We start from the raw sequence: 18,596 nt of genomic DNA, 5'->3' as shown, positions 1-18,596 counted from the left end.
CACTCTCTGAACAGTTTCATCTTTTCCTCCCACTGACTGATTCGGCTTGGTCCAGTCTTCTTTGGTGGCTATGTCCAGACAGTTTACGGCAGGGGGTGGATTTGGAAATTCCCTCCTGGATAGTGGTAACCACAGATGCCAGCCTCTCCGGGTGGGGAGTGGTTTGTCAAAGAACGGCAGTGCAGGCCAATGGACAAAAACGGAATCCTCCTGGTCGATCAGTTGGTTGGAAACCAAAGTGGTTCGGTTGGTGCTGCAGGCCCTCCTTTAGTAGAGGGACGATTAGTGAGCGTACTCTCCGACAAGGTGACGACAGTGGCTTACATCAGTCGAGGGGGGGGGGGGGGGGACCAAGAGTCGTCCGGTGGTGGCAGAAGCTCAGCTTTTAATCAACTGGGCGGAGCAACACCTCTACAAGATTGTGGCCTCTCACATTGCCGGGGTGGACAATGTGCAAGCCAATTTTTCTCAGCTGCCACCAGTTGGACCCGGGGGAGTGGGAACTCTCCGAAGAGGCTTCTGTGCACACGCTGGTCCATGCCCTCCATGGATCTCATGGCGACGTGCCGCAATGCCAAGGCTTCTCGATATTTTTTTTTTTTTTTTTCAGTCTGCGACAGGAACCAGGAGCAGAGGGGGTAGATACTCTAGCCCTTCCCTGACCAAAGGACATTCTGTTGTATGTCTTTCCGCCGTGGCCGTTTGGTCAGAAACGTTATGCGCCGCATCGAAGCTTATCTTGGCAAGGTGATACTCCTGGCTCCGGAGTGGTTTGCTGACCTTCTGAATCTAGTAGTGGATGGTCCGCTGAGATTTCGGCCATCTCCGAATCTCCTGCAACAAGGCCCCGTTTGTTTCGGAGAGGTAGATCGCTTTTGTTTAGCTAGTGGCATGGCTTTTGAAAGGCAGTGATTAAGGAGTAAGGGTTACTCGAATGCAGTTATTGCCACGCTCTTACATTCCCGTAAAACTTCTACCTCCATGGTGTACGTTAGAGTTTGGGGAGTGTTTGAATCCTGGTGTCTAGACCACAAAGTGCAGCCATCCAGGGCTTCAATTCCAGATGTTCTTCATTTTTTATTTATTTATTTTTTTACAGGCCGGATTAGCCAAGGGGCTGGTGTTTAATTCCCTATGAGTTCAGGTAGCAGCTCTTGGTTATTTTCGTTGAAAGGTGCAGGGGGTTGCGCTAGCATCTCATCCGGATGTGGCTCGTTTTCTGAGAGGGGCTAAGCATTTGCGTCCTCCTGTCCGGAGCCCCTGTCCTTCGTGGAAGCTCAAGCTGCACTCTTTTTGTAATGCTCCTTTTGAGCCGTTGAAACGAGCGATCCTGAAGAATCTGACATTGAAGGTCGTTTTTCTCGTTGCTATCTCCTCAGCAAGGCGTGTTTCCGAGCTTCAGGCCTTATCTTGCAGGGAGCCCTTCTTATGGATTTCTGAAGCAGGAGTCTCCTTAAGACCAGTTCCCTCCTTTCTCCCGAAAGTAGTGTCGTCCTTTCATTTGAATTGGTCAGTGGAGCTCCCTTCTTTCGTGGGTCTGGATTCTTGTACTCCAGAGTCTAGGGATTTAAGGAAATTGGATGTAAAGAGGTGGGTGTTGTGTTACTTGGAGGTCACGGACAGTTTCTGTCTTTCAGACCATCTGTTCGTTCTGTGGAGTGGACCCAGGAGGGGTCAAAAAACCTCAAGGGCCACTATCGCACGCTGGCTAAAGGAAGCTATTGTTTTGGCTTACCTTGTCCAGGGCCGTCCAATTCCGGTTGGTCTTAAGAGCTTTAAGACCAACCGGAATTGGACGACTTGTGATAGAGTAGAATGAGCTATTCTTTTTTTTTTTTAATTTGTTTTATTAATTATAACATTTATTTACAAAATGCAATAATCAAGGCATACAAGAAACATTCTTAACCTTTAAGCAAGTCACATTTATACTCATTATAGAATCATAGTCAAGTCCACATCAAGGGGTACGGGAGGAGATCCTACCTGCTGCATTCTTTTTTTTTCCTTTTGCAACCTTAACTCCTTAAACATTCAAAACTTCACTTTGGTGATTTGTCCTTTAAGAAGCGATCCAAGTGAGTGGGGTCGGTAAAAATAAACTACTTATTCTGGTAAGTAATATAACATTTGCAGGGAAATTTCAAGAAATAACTAGCTCCCAGATCGAGAGCTTGTTTTTTTAAAATCAAAAATTGTTTTCTACGTGCTTGGGTAGCACGCGAAACATCCGGAAAAATCTGGATTTTCTGCCCGCAAAATATGAAATCTTTTACTTGAAAATATTTTGAAAAAAATAAGTCTCTATCCTTTTTTAAAGAAAAAGAAACCAACAAAGTGGCTCTTGTATGTACGTTATCCATGGAGTCCTCCAAAAATGTGGAGACTCCTGGACTATCTAATATATCTGTACCCCCCTCTGGAACTTGGAGCACCCTTCTATTAGGTAAATAATACAATCTAGATAGTACTGGGACCTTATTACTCTCAAAGGACAATATCTCCACAACATATTTATTAAACAATTCGGCAGCTGATAACAATCGAGTTTTAGGAAAGTTCAATAACCTCAAATTGAATGATCGAAGTTCGTTCTCCAAACTTTCTATTTGATTGTGCATTGCCAAATTGTCTTTAATGAAAGTAGTATTGGTATTATATATCACATTTACTTGTGGGTTTAATACTGCAAGCGCTTGTTCAGCTTTAATAGCCCTACTTTCCAAATCCTCAAATTTGGATCGTACCTGAAGAGAGAACTCATGCACTTGTGAAACAGATTTAGATAATTTTTTATCGATTTTTGCCGATAACCTCCATACATCTAAAAGTGTAACACTTTCTGGTTCTACATTGCATTCATCACCCTCTTCAGTTATATCTGGCAGTACCATTGGACATGGGACTACTACACATGGGGCAACATTGTTATTACTAACTGTAGTTCTAATTTCTTCCGTATCATTTACCAACAACCTATTCCCTCCTAATGTACACCCAGTAGAAGTTTGGGTCACTATTAGGGGATTATTTGTCAAATCAAAACTTTCTCCTAGGGGTTGTAAGGGAGGTTGCCTGGACCTGGGACTTAAGGAGACCCCTAGCTGGGAGTCCCCTTCTATATCGTCCCTGACCAAGGACTCACCCATATGTATAATATGGTCGTCCATGGGTCCAATTTTCTTTTGACCAGATGTTGCAGGAGAAGAGGTCCAGGTCTTTGATTTACGTTTTCTACCCATACTACCAACAAATTAAAAGAAAACAATATATAATAAAGGATAGGGTAGAAAAAAATTTTTTTTTACCAGGGGCGCGCCCCTTTGGCGGGCAGCTTTGGCTGCGCGCCGCAGGGCCCTTCTTTTATGATGTCCCGGGGCTCCTGAAAATGACGTCACCAAGGGGGCGTGCTCTCCGGCCGCGCCTCCCTTCTCCCTCGATGAGGAGTTCAAAGTTCTTTTTCTCTCACCGCTCCAAGGCACTCGTCTCGGGGTCAGCTCGCAGTTGGTTCACCTCCTTTCCCCGACTCACTCGCCGCAGGGCCCTTCTTTTATGATGTCCCGGGGCTCCTGAAAATGACGTCACCAAGGGGGCGTGCTCTCCGGCCGTGCCTCCCTTCTCCCTCAACGAGGAGTTCAAAGTTCTTTTTCTCTCAACTCGTCTCGGGGTCAGCTCGCAGTCGGTTCACCTCCTTTCCCCCAGAATGAGCTATTCTACTCTATCACAAGTGGCCTCGTGGGCGGAATGTCAGCAGGTGTCGCCACAGGAAATTTGTGGGGCAGCTACCTGGAAATCTACACGCTTTTGCCAGGCATTATCGTCTAGATGTCCGGGCCCCTGAGCCCGGTTCCTTCAGGGCCAGTGTACGCCGAGCGAGACTCTGTCCCATCCTGGTTAGGGAAGCTTTGGTACATCCCAGGAGTCTGGACTGATTCGGGTACATACAGGGAAAGGAAAATTTGGTTCTTACCTGCTAATTTTCCAGAGTCCCGCCCATGGGAAAATGGAGAGTCCGCTCGGCCGGTAGTTAGTCATATTTCTGCAAGTTTACCGAAAGCCCCCCCTTTTCAGGGAAAGAATATGGGCATGGTTTTTTCATTGGAGGTTGTTTATGTGGAAGTTATGCTTTAATCTTTTTGCTTGAGTACAGTGCAATACTGACAGACTCTAGGTGGCACCTCAGGGGTATGGGACGGAATCCGTTCAAACTTCTCTGTCTCCATCTGCTGGAGAGGAGGCAAAACCCAGGAGTCTGAACTGATCCGTGGTACTACAGGAACGAAAATTGGCAGGTAAGAACCAATTTTCCTTTATCAGGAGATTTATGTAGCAGAGCTCATAGCGTGAGATGCAGTCTGATCAGAATGACCTCTTGTCTCTGCCCTTTTTCTTCGGTCAGTGGAGCGCCGTCGTCGGGATAAAATAAACAATTGGATTGTGCAACTGTCCAAAATTATCCCCGACTGCTCCATGGAAAGCACCAAATCGGGGCAGGTAAGGGACGCAGCGTGTCAGCTCTCTGGGGTAAGTTCTCGGCCTCTCTGCACTCCATGGTGGTGGTAATGTGTGTGTGTTTTTATACTGCAACCTGCACTGGGGGGGCCTGCATCCCGCTGAGTGAGGACCTTGAGTCCCAAGCTAGGCCCTTCTGTACGATGGCGCCTGGTTGTTAGTCCTCTCCTCTTCACAGGGCGTCACGATTCCCCGATCAGAGTAGCACAGGATGGGGATTGGCACTTGCAAGTGTGTTCTTGCCATTTCACCCGCTTGCTGCCGGCTGTGGCCTCCCCCTGAGAAATGAGGAAACAGGATAACTTGCTACTCGAGACACTGCTCCCTCTGGCCACTCAGGAGGTGTTCCAGCACTCTATGAAAATCAGATCCAGCATATGTAGGAGGAATTCAAAATCTGCAGCAAACTTCTGCTGCTCCCATCGTTTTATTTTCTGTTTCAATATTTTGCCCATCCTATGGGGGAAAATGCCCAGAACGGGTTACATCCTGGCAAGCCACAATAAATACTGTACATGAATAACATGCACCATATCCCATTCAGGCCCATCTCGCAGATCTCCTCTATTTCTTTGCTGCTACCTCAGGGAATAAAGGTGTTTCCTTGGACGTTTTCAGAATGGTCCCATCTGGGTCGGCTTTTGGGCATCTGATGTGGCATGAACGACTCGCAAGTTTCCAGCATTTGCTAGCTCATTTGCTTTGCTGTGTGCTACTGTGTATGTGCTCTGTGCTGTCGTGCTATGTCTCTGTGCACTGGGCAAGAAGTCATTGCAGTCCACTAGATGCCCTGCACGGGGTAGCTTAGTCTTGCCAAACTGGTTGCACACCGGGTGTGGAAGCTGATTTAAAAGTACAGAGCTGCTGAATGTTCTGGCTTCTAGGGGGCGGGGGAAGATGCTTGGTCAGTCCTGGTTTTTGAACTTTAAATCCCAGTGCAGTGTATGTGTGTGGGTTTTAAAATCTTGGCTGCTTCCATCTGAAATCAGCATTTCCGGTATCCAGAATGCACCAGAAAGGGGAAAGATAGGCAGAGTATTGGGTGGAATGTTGGAGAAAACCAGGACTGACCTACAGTCTCTCTGCTCCCTCCCAGGATCTGGGTCACTTGGCCACTCTGTACGTGGCCCAGAAGAATGCGACTCCCAGACAGGTTTCACTGTGTTTAGAACATGATGTATTAAGTTACCTGATGCTGCAGTTGACGGTTGTATAAATCTAAAACGAATGCTGAGTATGGGGGGGGGGGGGGAATGAACTGCAATACAAAGTGGAATGATCCCTGCCTTCTTTGTACGTAGAGCTGTATTTCTTACAGAGTCACTGTATGTGCTATCCAGGGTAGTTTGGCTTGCTTTCTGTCACCTTCCTTTCTCTCCATCCCTGTCCCCTGCAGAGTAAGGGAGGAATCTTGTCAAAAGCCTGCGATTACATCCAGGAACTAAGGCAAGGCAACCACCGCCTCAGTGAAGAGCTGCAGGGTCTGGACCAGCTTCAAATGGACAACGAGCTCCTGCGGCAGCAGGTAAGAGCTGCCTCTTCCCTCCCTTGAGCTGGTAACCTAGTCACAGTTTTGAACCACTCTGTGTAAGGTCAGCCTCTGTCCTTGAGGCTTGTAAACAGATCTGCCATTCAGCATTAGCTAAATGTGTGCAGCTCTATCATCTAGCTGCATACCCTGCAAACCAAATGAGAGCAGGCCTGAAACCTTCTGGACATGTCTTTGTTTTTAATTTAATTTTGGAAATTCTTGCTACCGGACACTCGTAGAGGCAAATAGTGCCACCAAAACCGATCTGAGAGGGAAGAGACGGGTTTGTGGGGAGGTGGCAGGGCCGGCGCTGCCATTAGGCAAACTAGGTGATCGCCTAGAGTACCAAAATTTTGGGGGTGGTAAAAATCCAGTCAGCAAGAGGCCCAGAGCGTTTCTATGCCTGAGCCAAAGACAGGAGTGGGCTGTGCTGTAGCCACTCCCATCGATAAGGGGGAGCGCTCTCCTGGAGCTGCTTCAACTTGGTAAATGAGCGAAGGTTCGCTTAGGGCACCGGCCCTGGAAGACTGATCAGACATGGGCTGTTTAACACAAATCAGGGGGGAGATCCCCAGGTTTGATGCACTCTAAACTGTGACTGCTGGAAATCCTGGAGGATGTGAGGGACAGACAAACCTCTATAAATGCCCGCTTGATGCTGGGTGAGACAGAACTTGGGTCAAACTTAGGTTTCTGATGTTTCTGGCCAAAGCATGGTCAGGCAGGCACTACAAAGTCTCTACTATCGTCTTTTTTTGTGTGTGTTTGTTTTTCCTTTCATATTTGCTCATTCCCTGGCCCCCCTTCCCTCCACTTTTCAGGTTGAAGATCTGAAAAATAAGAATTTGATCCTGCGGGCGCAGCTGCGTCAACACGGTGTGGAAATCATCATCAAGAATGATACCCACTGAGCCGAGGAAGGGGGAGAGACTTGAGGCCTGGTGAGGCAGAATCACTGTGTTAATTGGTTTTTGCAAAACAAAAAGAAGAAAAAAAACTGCACTGCAGCTTTTTGCAGTGAAGATTCCCTGCAATCAAGACTTTGAAATTTTCCACCTCCCTGCCCCTCTCCCCACTGGAATCGTGAGAAAATACCAAGAAGGCGTGCATGTATGTGGGAGACCTGTCTGCTCTCCTACCTGCAGAGGAGGTCACACCTTTGCGGGAAATTCCCCCCCCCCCTTTGAAAAAGAAACTTTTACCCCCCCTGGATTGAAAGAATGAAAAAAAAAAAAAGAAAGCTGGCGTTTTGTCTCTTCAATACAGAAAAATAGGCATCCACACCCATGCCTCCCTGTATTTTTTTGACTTGTTGTATAGTGAAATGCATTTGGTACTATTGTCAGATTTTGCTGTATGATAGTTATTCTTCCAGGGCTTGGATTGTAACTTTAAGCAAATATAGGAACTTTACAAATATTTTTGTTTAAACAACAAAAAATGTTTGAGGTCTTTATTTCTCTTGTCTGTGCTTAATCCCTCTGGTTTGAGTGCACGGAGGGCAGGTCGGTGCTGCATCACCTGCACTGTCCTGGGCGGGGACAGCACCGAGAGTGTGGAGGAGTGGAAAGGGTTGGGGGTTTTAGACTGATAATTGAGCTGAATCCTGCCGTCGGCAGTGGCAGAGGTCGATGGGCCAGAGATTGACACCAGCAGGCATGAAGTGGTGGAAGGCAGCTTGGGGAGAGCAGTGCGAAGAAGACTAAAAGAGAGGGAGCAAGCAGGGGGGAAGAGGGGGTGGTGCGCCACGGGTGCTGCTTTTAACCAGGAGCCAGTTGCAGGCAGGAGTTAGCAGGGTGCGCTTGGGCTGCTGCCACTCAAAAGCCCTTAATGAAGAAGCAGGTATGGAAATAAGTTGTGAGCACCCCAGTGTGACTGGAGGGTGATATTTTCATGCTCCTGGAGATGCCTGGTGTGTTAATACCCATTCCGGGTTTCTTTGTCCAGTAATGTAGAGATTACAGAAGGTCGCCAGTTAATTTTTATGACAGCAGCAGCCAGAATGCCATTGATGCCCACTGGAGTAGGCAGCTTTGACCTCCTGTTCATTTTGAGGCTGAAGAACAAGCAAAGGTGAAACAGGGTATTTGGGGGTGGGAAGCAGGCTTTTCCCTGTGTGGTTTTAGTGCTGCTTAGGAGGGTGGAAGGCTGCAGTTTGGCTTCCAGGCTTGAGCCAAAATCAGGAAATGCGTAGGGTGGATCCCAGCCCACCCCACTGCCGAGAGCCCTGGCCAAACATTTTTAGAAAATGTACTTAAATAAAATTGTTGACATCGTTCTGGGGCCTGTAGACTTATGAGCTGGTTCCATGCCCTGTGCATGGGCTGAGCCTATCCTGGTTTTGATCCCCCGCTTCTTTAAGGGACTTGTACTTCCAGTTTTTCCTAAGGTGAGCACAGTCACGCTTCTATTGCGAAAACCAGGACTGCCCGGGCCCCTCCAGCTGCCATGCAGTGGGGGTTGTTAGTGCCTTAAATTAGTGCGGAGTGGGTGGGAGGAATTTCTCCTTACGTTTCCATCCTGTGCGCAAGGAAAGGCAATGGTAAGGGTAAGCTGCGCTTAAGAGAAGAAGGACCTTTCATGCCCTGGGCTCCTGCAGAAAAAGCATTTAAAAGGGATAAGGTTGGGGAGGGGGATGATGGATTTAGAGCACCAGACATACCCTGCTACTCAGAGAGGCTCCTCCGTCTGGGGCCAGCCTGCGAGGTTAATTTAGCATATTCTTACTGCTGCACCCCAGCAGAAAATGTGGAGAGGGACGGGGCAGCTAGTCAAATCATTCCTCTTTATTTAAACAGTTGTCATCTTGTGCGGCTCTTTAATTTGCAATTCAACGCTGCTTTTGTTTTCTACAGCCACTGGGTCTCTTACAAGGTTTTGTGACTTGACTAGCCATGCTGTAAGTGCCCGATTACCTTTGGAAGTAGATTAAAATAGAGGGGGGGGGGGGAAGAAAGTGTCACTGAAAATAATACAAAGCAACATCATGACACCAAGAGTCCACTTTTCGATTTGCTTTCTCTCTGGTTTGCCAGCCCTGATTGACTCACTTTCAAGCGCAAAACTTTTTTTTTTTTTAATTGTGTAACTCTTTGAAATTTGTAAATAAAAACAAATTCCATTTTGCTAGTTTGGGGGTATTTTTTTTTTTGAGAGGGCTGAGGGTGGAATGGGGTTTGTATAGGAACTGTGTGCTGGTTTTCACCTTTTTTTTTTTTTTTGTTTTAAATTTGTAATGTATTTTTTTTCTTTTTATTTTGAAAGAGAGATGGTACAATAAATACTGAGTCTGGAATGTTTTCTTTCTGGCGGTGGTTTGCTCTTGTCTTTTTTAAGCTGGCCAGGAGAATAGATAGTCTCCCCAGCAGTTTCCAAGTCCTGTTGACCCTGTAACCCAATTTATATTCCCTGTGCGTACCCGGATCAGTCCAGACTCCTGGGTCCCGGTCCCCCCCCCCCACCCCCAGCAGATGGAGACAAGTTTTGAAAACAAAATTCTACAGTACACAAAAAGAAAAATCCAAAATTGCTAGACACTTAAGAAATATCAATTTATATTAGAAAGTCTAGCAGGAGTGTGGGTAAGGATTGTATGAGAGCTTCTGGGGAAAACCTCATATAGTGCCCTCACATGGCTGCTGGTGCCTATTGGGCTACTGCTATTCCATCCCCACAAGTGCGGGTGGTGGAGGTGTTTTAATCATTGGCTTCCCCAGAGCAAGTGATGCTTTCATAATTTAAGAAGCTATCACTGTTAGTCAGGTGTATGCTGGTATACAAAGAAGTGTTTTACCAGACTGTTGTGGACAAGATCATAGTTGAAAAAAAACTTCATGCTATCTGTGTAACGATCCCGACACTGCAATGTTTTTTGAAAATTAATTCTTCGTCAGGGAATACACTTGTAAGCACAGATCTCGGCTCGATCATAAATACTTGATTTTTAATGGTCAATGGTACATCTACAATGCGAGTTCTTTGCTTGGTGTACATTCAAAGTCTGCACCTCTGGCGGGGGGCAAAACCCAGGAGTCTGGACTGATCCGTGGTACTACAGGAACGAAAATTATCAAAGGTAAGACCTAATTTTCTTTTTAGTAGCTGTCCTTTGGACAGACTCTGGTTTATATTTGGAAGGAGCAGGCTCCAGCACTGTATATAGTACTCCCAACTTGTGTCTCACCAGTGATCTGTCCAGAGACAGTATAACCACCTTCCCTATACGTTTCCAGGGAAGGAGTCCAGTCTCCTGGGTTTTGCCTCCCTGCCAGCAGATGGAGACAGAGAAAGTTTAATTAACATCGTACATAACCCAGTGCGCCACCTGCAGTCCCTGAGTATTTCTCTGACTCCAGCAGATGGAAGAGGTGCAAAAACCTGCAGTTATGGCTGAAAGTTGGACTTTGGACCTTAGATGTTGGAGCAGCTCCTCACAGTAAGTTCTTTTGTGGGCCATCCCTTGAGTGGAGCCAGGCGAACAGGGGCTTGGACACCCCTGGCTGTGGTAGCCAAGGGACTTGGCTCCCTCTTAGTCTCCGTAGCCACCTCCTGCCAGCTGCTGCCTCGGTAAAGGGAAGTACCCTTTCTGTTCTGCTTACTTTTGTTTTAACTTTTTTTTTTTCCCAGTGGTGCGCATCAGCCAGATGTGGTCGGCAGTGCAGTGAACAGGGCAATTGTACAGTGGGAGCTGTCGAGCACTTGTGGCGGAGGAGGGGCAAGGGCTGCAATTTGTTTCCCCCACCCCACGGCAGGGAAACTTTGGTTGAGTGGCCTGCCCTTGCCACTTGTGAGCACGCAGTGCTGCAGAGCTCCCTCATGCTGCTCTCTGCTTCTAGCGGTGTGGTTTTTGGCTGTGCAGAGGAATAACTGTGTGGCAGCATGGCAGGGACTGCAGGTGGAATGGAGAGTTACGCCATGGGGAGGTCAGTGCTAGTGACTCAAGAGTGGCCTCGTCGTCCTTGGTTTTGTGTAGCTGGCGCTCGATGGGTGTCTGCAGTTGGCTCATCTGCCAGATCTGCTGTGACAGGGTCCCATATTTTCGGAGCGGGAGGCTCACTTTTGACTCACAGCATGGCTTTTGAAAGGCAGTGTTTGTGCCTGAAGGGATATTCTGAATCTGTGATCTCCACTATGATTCAGGTGAGGAAATCACCTACATCTCTGGTGTTTGGTAGGGTTTGGAAGGTTTTTGAGTCCTGGTGTCTACAACAGACTCTGTGGGCGTCCCTAACATTTTGTCCTTTCTATAACCAGGCTTGTCCAAAGGCCTAGCCTATAGTTCGCTTTACGTTCAGGTGTCTGCCTTGGGTTGTCTGCAGGGCAATTTCCAGGGAAGGTCTTTGGCTGTTCATCCCGATGTCATTTGTTTTTTCTGAAGGGGGCTAAGCATTTGCGGCCGGTTCAGCTGCGTCCAAATTGGAGCCTTAATTTGGTCTTGCGGATTCTCTGTAGCACACCCTTTGAGCCCTTAAGACGGACTTCGGTGAAATCTTGACACTGAAGACGCTTCAGGTGCTTTCTTGTCTAGATCCATTCCTGTGTAGGGTGGAGAACAGGGGTGACCTTACATATGATTCCCTCCTTTTTGCCGAAAGTGGTGTCTTCCTTTCATGTGAATCAGATGGTTAAGCTGCCAGCTTTTCTGGATGGGTCTCCTCAGGATAGGGATCTGCATCTCCTGGATGTGTGTCGCACGCTGTTGTGTTAGTTGAAAGTCACTAATAGCTTTTGGAAGTCCAATCACCTGTTTGTGGTGTTCGGTGGAGGGGAAAAAAAAAAAAAGGGAGAGCTGCTAAGACTACAATTTCTAGCTGCTGAAGGAGACCATTTGTTCAGCCTATATCTGTAAGGGGCGTGAAATTCTGACAGGCCTCAAGGCGCGTTTGACTCTGGCACAAGCCCTATGCTGGGCAGGCATCCAAAAGATCCGCTCTTAACACGCATCCTCCTGCGCTTGAACATCCAAACGGTAATGCTTGGTGAAAGTATGTAACGAAGACCACACTGTGGGCCCTACATGGGCTCCTGCGCAGACACCAACTGACACGCCATAAAAAAACCAAGGAACTAGTTAGAGGAATCCGCGCAGGCTCAGGGCTGTGGGGAAGCTACCTTAGCAGGCTGGGGCGCTCAGCGATGGGGTTTTTCAGCAGCTTCTCTGGCTGGGGTGGAGATTGGGTGTTGGCTTCGTGGGTCATTGATATGCTGGTGGTGCCTTGGGTGTGGGGATGAACAGTGTGCACGTGTGGCAAAACCCACTTCATTTGAGTGTCTGTGTCTAGCTTGGCTGTGCTGCTAGCACGAGCCTCATGGTTGATGGGGTCTAGCACTGACGTTTTCCCTGTTGGTTTGGAAACAGATAACCTTTTGCTTTTTCTTATCACCTTAGTGACCTGTGTTATGATCTTAAGGTGGGCAAATAACATCTTTGGCTATAATCGCCACCAATTTTGTTTTGTGCACAAAAGAACTTCACCAGCTAGGCTTACGTAGTCCAATTAATTTGTTGTAATCATGGCAGAAAAGGACCAAATCAGCCATCCAGTCTGCCTAGCAAGCTTTGTAAGGTAGTAAGGCTGTGCCTTGCAAGTTATGCCCATGTTTCTCTTAAGGCTAGTAACTGCCACTCTGTGCAGTTATCCCTAAGGATGATAACTACAATCAAAACCAAGCAACTGTCAAGCCCCATAAAAAATGGCTGCTAGCAATGGTTTTAGTGGAGGAGGAGCCTTCTTGAAAATTCAGACTGCTGCTTGATGTGTTTGCTTTTGGACTGCAGTCCTGTGTGTTTTTCTCCTTATGTCTGCATCTCAGCCCATGAGAGGGTTGTTCTCTGAATGCTGTTACAGCAGCGTGCAGTGTTGCAGTTATGTCAAAAGCAGCAAGACATTAGTTAAGGGTAGTAAGTGCCGCACTGAGCAGCTTACCACCTTTTCTTCATTCCCATCCTCTAGCGAGCCACAGTGTTTATCCCGTACCCCTTTGAATTCTTTGAGAGTTTTTTTTTTTTTGTCTTTATCACCACCTCCTCTTCCAGGCCTCCACCCTCCTCTCTGTGAAGAAATATTTCCCGACGTTGGGTTTGCATCATCAACCTGGAGTTTCATTTCATAATACCTAGTTCTGTTTCTAGCGGAAAAGATGTGAAGTTTTGTGCATCATTAAAACCTTTCATGTATCTGAAGGTCTGTATCCTATTTCCCCTGCACCTTCTCTCTTCTAGGGTGTACATATTCAGATCCTTCAGCCTCTCCTCATAGGTCTTCCGGTAGAGTTGGAGGCACTGCCTCCATTGCATGCAAATTTATCTTATGCATGTTTATTGTGCATATCCTGAAAACCAGGCCTGTTGGTGGCTGTTGAGTAGAGATGGCCCCCTGGGCTAGGTGTACCTCCAGCCTAGGCTTGAGAATCACTACCCTCGAGTCCTTGATCAGGGATGGTCAAATGTCCTATGAGCCCCCCTAGCTAGTTAAGTTTTAGGGATACCCCTAATGAATATGCATGAGAAATATTTTGCATGTCTGGCTCCCCCCTTCCCTCTCTCTTTCTCCTCCCTCTGAGGCTCCTTGGGCTGCAGTGCTGTAGATCTTAATGAAGGGGCAAGTGGAGTCCTACACTCGGAACACAGACCCTCATCAAATACAAAATAAGTGATCACAAATTAGAAAGAGAAATATACAGAAAAAATGGAATTCTTTGTTCTTCTATCCATGCCAGCTTTACCCCCTCCCTTCCTGCAGCCTGGAGGCGAGGTGGATTACAGAGCAGAGAGCTCTTTCTAGCTTGCATTGTGCTCAGTCTCCTCCAGGCTCACTTCCCTCCTCCATTCCTATTCTCTGCTCTCTGAGATCAGGGCCATTGACCAATACAGTCATGGAGTAGAGCCCTGTGTGCTTACAGTGGGCTGCCTGTTATGCCCATAGGCAAAAGCTTTTGATGCCCCTTGGGCAGTGCAAAATGGCAGAATATAAATAAGGCAGGTGAATGTCTAAAGAAGCAAGTTTATGTGTCTGTTAAAGCCTTTTTCACAGTCCTCATCAAAAAGCAATCTTAAGGAGTTTGTTTTGAATTTCCAGTTGTGTGATCCACCCCCTTTATTAAATTAGAACTGCTGCTTCTGTATCCTAAACAATCCATAATTTATTTATTTAACATGTTTTGTATACCGTCATTTGGTTTTGCCATCAGAATGGTTTACAGTAATCATATTAGGTAAACAAAGTTACATCAGGGTGTCTACTGTGATTATATTAGATGAAACGATTAGGCAAAACATAGTTACAGCAGGTTGTGTGTTATTACATATTAAAAGGTTCTCGTGTGCCGTAGAATGGGTTTTATGGTGGAGGTGAGTCTCCACAGGTGGACAAGATGGTATAAATGTTGGATGGTTTGTCCGGTTAGGATATTTACAGCAGGTAAATATCCTAACCGGGACACCCTTGGGGTGAGCACCTCCTATCTTCATAGAAAGAGATCCAGGAAATCCTATCCCAAGACAAACCAATCCGTAAAAATCATGATGAGAGATGATCCCCCTAGCATTGTAAAAAGTCCGGGTTTACATGTTGGCTGTTAAAGATGCCTATACTTTGTATGCGGGGAGCTGGGGAACTTGGTACATAACCTTTAGCCGTAGCCCCTGCAGGCAAACAGCTGTTTTGTGGCCTCTGGTGATTTGTTAAAGAGCTTAAGAGCCACGCCAGCCAGGAATGCTGCTTACATACTTCAGCAGGACTAAAAATATCCCTTTTTCTTAAAAGTTGGTCTAAGGGTGGAGGAAGGTGCAGACGTCAGAGACTGGAGGAGTCTGTATCATCAGCGTGACACAGCAAAGGCTCAGGCAAACGCAGGAACCTCTGCTGCAGGTCTGTGGTAGAGGCTTCCAGGCACCTCAGGCCTCGCACGCTCACTGCACGCAGATGTTCTCGTATAGTGTCCTAGCCCACGAAAGGGTGCCTGTAGTCCCAGCGGCACAGTACTCTGGGGTATTCTAATGTGAGTACTACACAGCACCCTCGCTCCAAACAAGATCCCAGTGCGCTTGACAGAGTAATACACCTAAAGCTTGCATGCAGCCACGTGGGGTGTGGAAGCTATGGCTAGCAACTTCAAAATCTGACACGTTTGGAATCTTGCTGGCCAGTGCATAGTGCTATAAAATGAAGTAGCTAGCGCTATGCACCCTCAGAAGTAGCAAGCAGGGTTACAGAAAGTGGTTGGTTTACAAAGAGACAGGCTGGTTTTATCCCCTATGTTCTACTTTCACTAGGAAACAGAGGTTTTGCAGTATTTTATGCCACTTTTATGTTGTCTTATTTTGCTGTTTGATTACCGTTTGCTTTTATGAATGCTTACCTTTGTAAACCGCTTTCACTGTTTTTAACTGATGACGCAGTGTATAAATGCAATAAATAGATAGATACAATGGGATAAAACCAGGATTGTCTCAGCCTATTCCTGAAGACCTGGAAGCAAGTACCGATCACATGAAAGAAACTATTTTCTCTGAGGCTTGCCCCACATGAAGAGAATATTTGTGCCTTCCCAGGTGGTGCTCCGGGGATGATAATGTTTGAACGTAAAACGCATTCTTTCTTCTGGCGGGCGCAGGTACCCGAGGGGTAATGTCCCCAAAGGGGTTAATTTCTAGCACCTGCAGTGACAGGAGGGGGCCTCACTCGTAAGCCAGTGCATGCTGGGAATGATCGCAGTCTCTCAACTTCTCTGCTGATGCCCTTCTTTAAGACTTGCGTTGTGCCGAGACAGAGCGTTTAATGTCACCAGAACAGGGCCGGACTTAAAAGAGTTTTGTGCTCCCGGGCAGAGTTAGAAAGTGAGGGGTGGTAGACCCTAGAGATTGGCGTGTGTGTGTGTGTGTGTGGGGGGGGGGTCTTTTACCCCCGCCACCCCACAAAATCCCACAGTGCCATAACAGTGCCCCCTTTGAAGTGACGTGATGAAGCGGGCGCCTCTTTGGTGCCCAAGGCAAGTGCCTATGTTTCCTGTGCCGGAAAGTTGCATCCGCCCCAAAAGCTCATCAGCAACGTCTTAAGCTAGCGAGGGGGAAAGGCACCACCCGCAACGTGGCCCTACGGATCCGTGCGGACTAACATGGCAGCTGCCTGCCTGTATTCCTGCAAGACGCTGCTGTATGCAAGCCTAACGTTTTGTTTTTTTAGTTGCTAGAAAGAAACGCCCACTGCCACCCAGGACTGCCTTCTCTTCAGGGACTCTCTCTAAATACCCTGCCTGATTCCACAGCGGGCAGACCAGCTACCAGGGTGGCCGGGTGTCCTGCTTTATACAGGACAGTACCGTTTTGCTTTGTTTTTTTAAACAAATGTTCCTGTATCCTGTTTAAGGAAGAACAGAATGTGTAATTGTCATTGTTTTTTTCTTTTTCAATCTGACCACATATGGAAAAAAGATTTTAGACTGAAATTCGTACATGAAGTGCATGGACAGATCTAGGATGGAGGGGGAAGGGGAAGGTGGTGAGGTGCATCCCCCAGCCCCCACTTTATCCCTTACCCTCTCTCACTTCCCCCCTCTCTTCTGCTTTTTCAAACTCCCCCCTGCCCCAATACTTCTACCCTCTCCCATTTCTCTACCTCCCCCAGGTTCTTCTCCATGTCTTTTACATTCATCTTCCCCCTGAAGTTCCTTTCTATCTCCCCCTCCTCTGCTTCACAATCCTCTCTATCTCCTCTCTTGCCAAGCATCTTTTCCTCTCCCCTCCAGGCCCAGATTTAGGACTCGGCAACTGCCTAGAGTGCCAGACTTTGAAAGCATCAAATATGCAAGTTTCCTTTTTGAAAGTTTAGTGCTACAGCCATGGATTTACTTAGTGTCCCCCTTCCAGTCATTAATTCAAATTTGATCATACTTTGATCACTATTGCCAAATGGCCCCACCACCGTTACCTCTCTCACCAAATCCTGCGCTCCACTGAGAATTAGATTTAAAATTGCTCCCTCTCTCGTCGGTTCCTGAACTAATTTCTCCATAAAACTGTCTTTTCCATCCAGGAACTTTATCTCTCTAGCATGTCCTGATGTTTCACTTACCCAGTCAAAACTGGGATAAATGAAGTCTTCCATTATTACTGCACTACCAATTTGGTTAGCATTCCCTAATTTCTCTTAGCATTTTACTGTCCGTCTAATCATCTTGACCAGGTGGATGGTAGTATACCCCTATCACTGTAGTCTTCCCTGATACACAAGGGATTTCTACCCATAAAGATTCAATTTTGTATTTAGTCTCATGCAGGATGTTTATCCTGTTGGACTCTATGCCATCCTGAACATAAAGCACCACCAAGATGCTCCTCTATGTCATTGCGATATAATTTGTATGCTAGTATAGCACTATCCCATTGATTATCCTCTTTCCACCATGTCTCTGAGACGACAAATAAGGTTTTTAATTATAGGCACTTGGACTACTTTTCTTATTATTAGAACCTCTCTGTTGGGATGTCCTAACTCTAATGCTTCATTAGTATCCTTTGAAGATACCTCCCACTGAACCATGCGCTGTTGAGCGACTGTTGGCTTTTCCCTTTGATTTATTTTAAAAGCTGCTCTATCTCCTTTTTAAAGGTTAGCGCCAGCAGCCTGGTTCCACCCTGGTTAAGGTGGAGCCCATCCCTTTGGAAGAGTCCCCTTTCCCCAAAAGGTTCCCCAGTTCCTTAAAAACTGAATCCCTCTTCCTTGCACCATCATCTCATCCATGCATTGAGACTCTTGAGCTCTGCCTGCCTCTGGGGCCTGTGCATGGAACAAGAAACATTTCAGAGAATGCTACCCTGGAGGTTCTGGATTTAAGCTTTCTACCTAAGAGCCTAAATTTGGCTTCCAGAACCTCCCTCCCACATTTTCCTATGTCGTTATAGAAACATAGAAACATAGAAATGACGGCAGAAGAAGACCAAATGGCCCATCCAGTCTGCCCAGCAAGCTTCACACATTTTTTCTCCCATACTTATCTGTTTCTCTTAGCTCTTGGTTCTAATTCCCTTCCACCCCCGCCATTAATGTAGAGAGCGGTGATGGAGCTACATCCAAGTGAAATATCTAGCTTGATTAGTTAGAGGTAGTAGGGGTAGTAGGGGTAGTAACCGCTGCAATAAGCAAGCTACACCCATGCTTATTTGTTTTTACCCAGATTATGTTATACAGCCCTTATTGGTTGTTTATCTTCTCCCCTGCCGTTGAAGCAGGGAGCTATGCTGGATATGCGTGAGGTATCAGTTTTTTTCTTCTCCCCTGCCGTTGAAGCAGAGAGCTATGCTGGATATGCATCGAAAGTGAAGTATCAGGCACATTTGGTTTGGGGTAGTAACCGCCGTAACAAGCCAGCTACTCCCCGCTTTGTGAGTGTGAATCCTTTTTTCTTCTCCCCTGCCGTTGAAGTTATGCTGGATATGCGTGAAGTATCAGTTTTTCTTTTCCCCTGCCGTTGAAGCAGAGAGCTATGCTGGAAATTTGTGATGTATCAGTCTTTCTCCCATGCCGTTGAAGCAGAGAGCCATGCTGGATATGCG

General features: G+C 46.8%; 1 protein-coding gene across 5 annotated transcripts in view; it reads left to right on the top strand.

Annotated features, from left to right (window-relative positions):
- Positions 1-7,238, top strand: part of USF1 (upstream transcription factor 1) — a 50,535-nt gene extending 43,297 nt beyond the window's left edge. For 4 of the 5 annotated variants that reach the window (XM_029579366.1, XM_029579367.1, XM_029579363.1 and 1 more), the window contains 3 exons: positions 4,400-4,524; positions 5,909-6,037; positions 6,865-7,238. In XM_029579366.1, coding sequence (XP_029435226.1) covers positions 4,400-4,524; positions 5,909-6,037; positions 6,865-6,954 — 344 coding nt within the window. In that variant the 3' untranslated portion in view covers positions 6,955-7,238. The remainder of the gene's footprint in view (positions 1-4,399; positions 4,525-5,908; positions 6,038-6,864) is intronic. The other variant, XM_029579364.1, reaches the window with a different exon arrangement.
- The last annotated feature ends 11,358 nt before the right edge of the window (positions 7,239-18,596 follow it).

The sequence above is a fragment of the Rhinatrema bivittatum genome, chromosome 16 (genome assembly GCF_901001135.1).
Source record: "Rhinatrema bivittatum chromosome 16, aRhiBiv1.1, whole genome shotgun sequence".
NCBI lineage: Eukaryota > Metazoa > Chordata > Amphibia > Gymnophiona > Rhinatrematidae > Rhinatrema > Rhinatrema bivittatum.
Note: the sequence above shows the minus strand (reverse complement) of the source record. Positions and strands in the feature narration are given on the sequence as shown.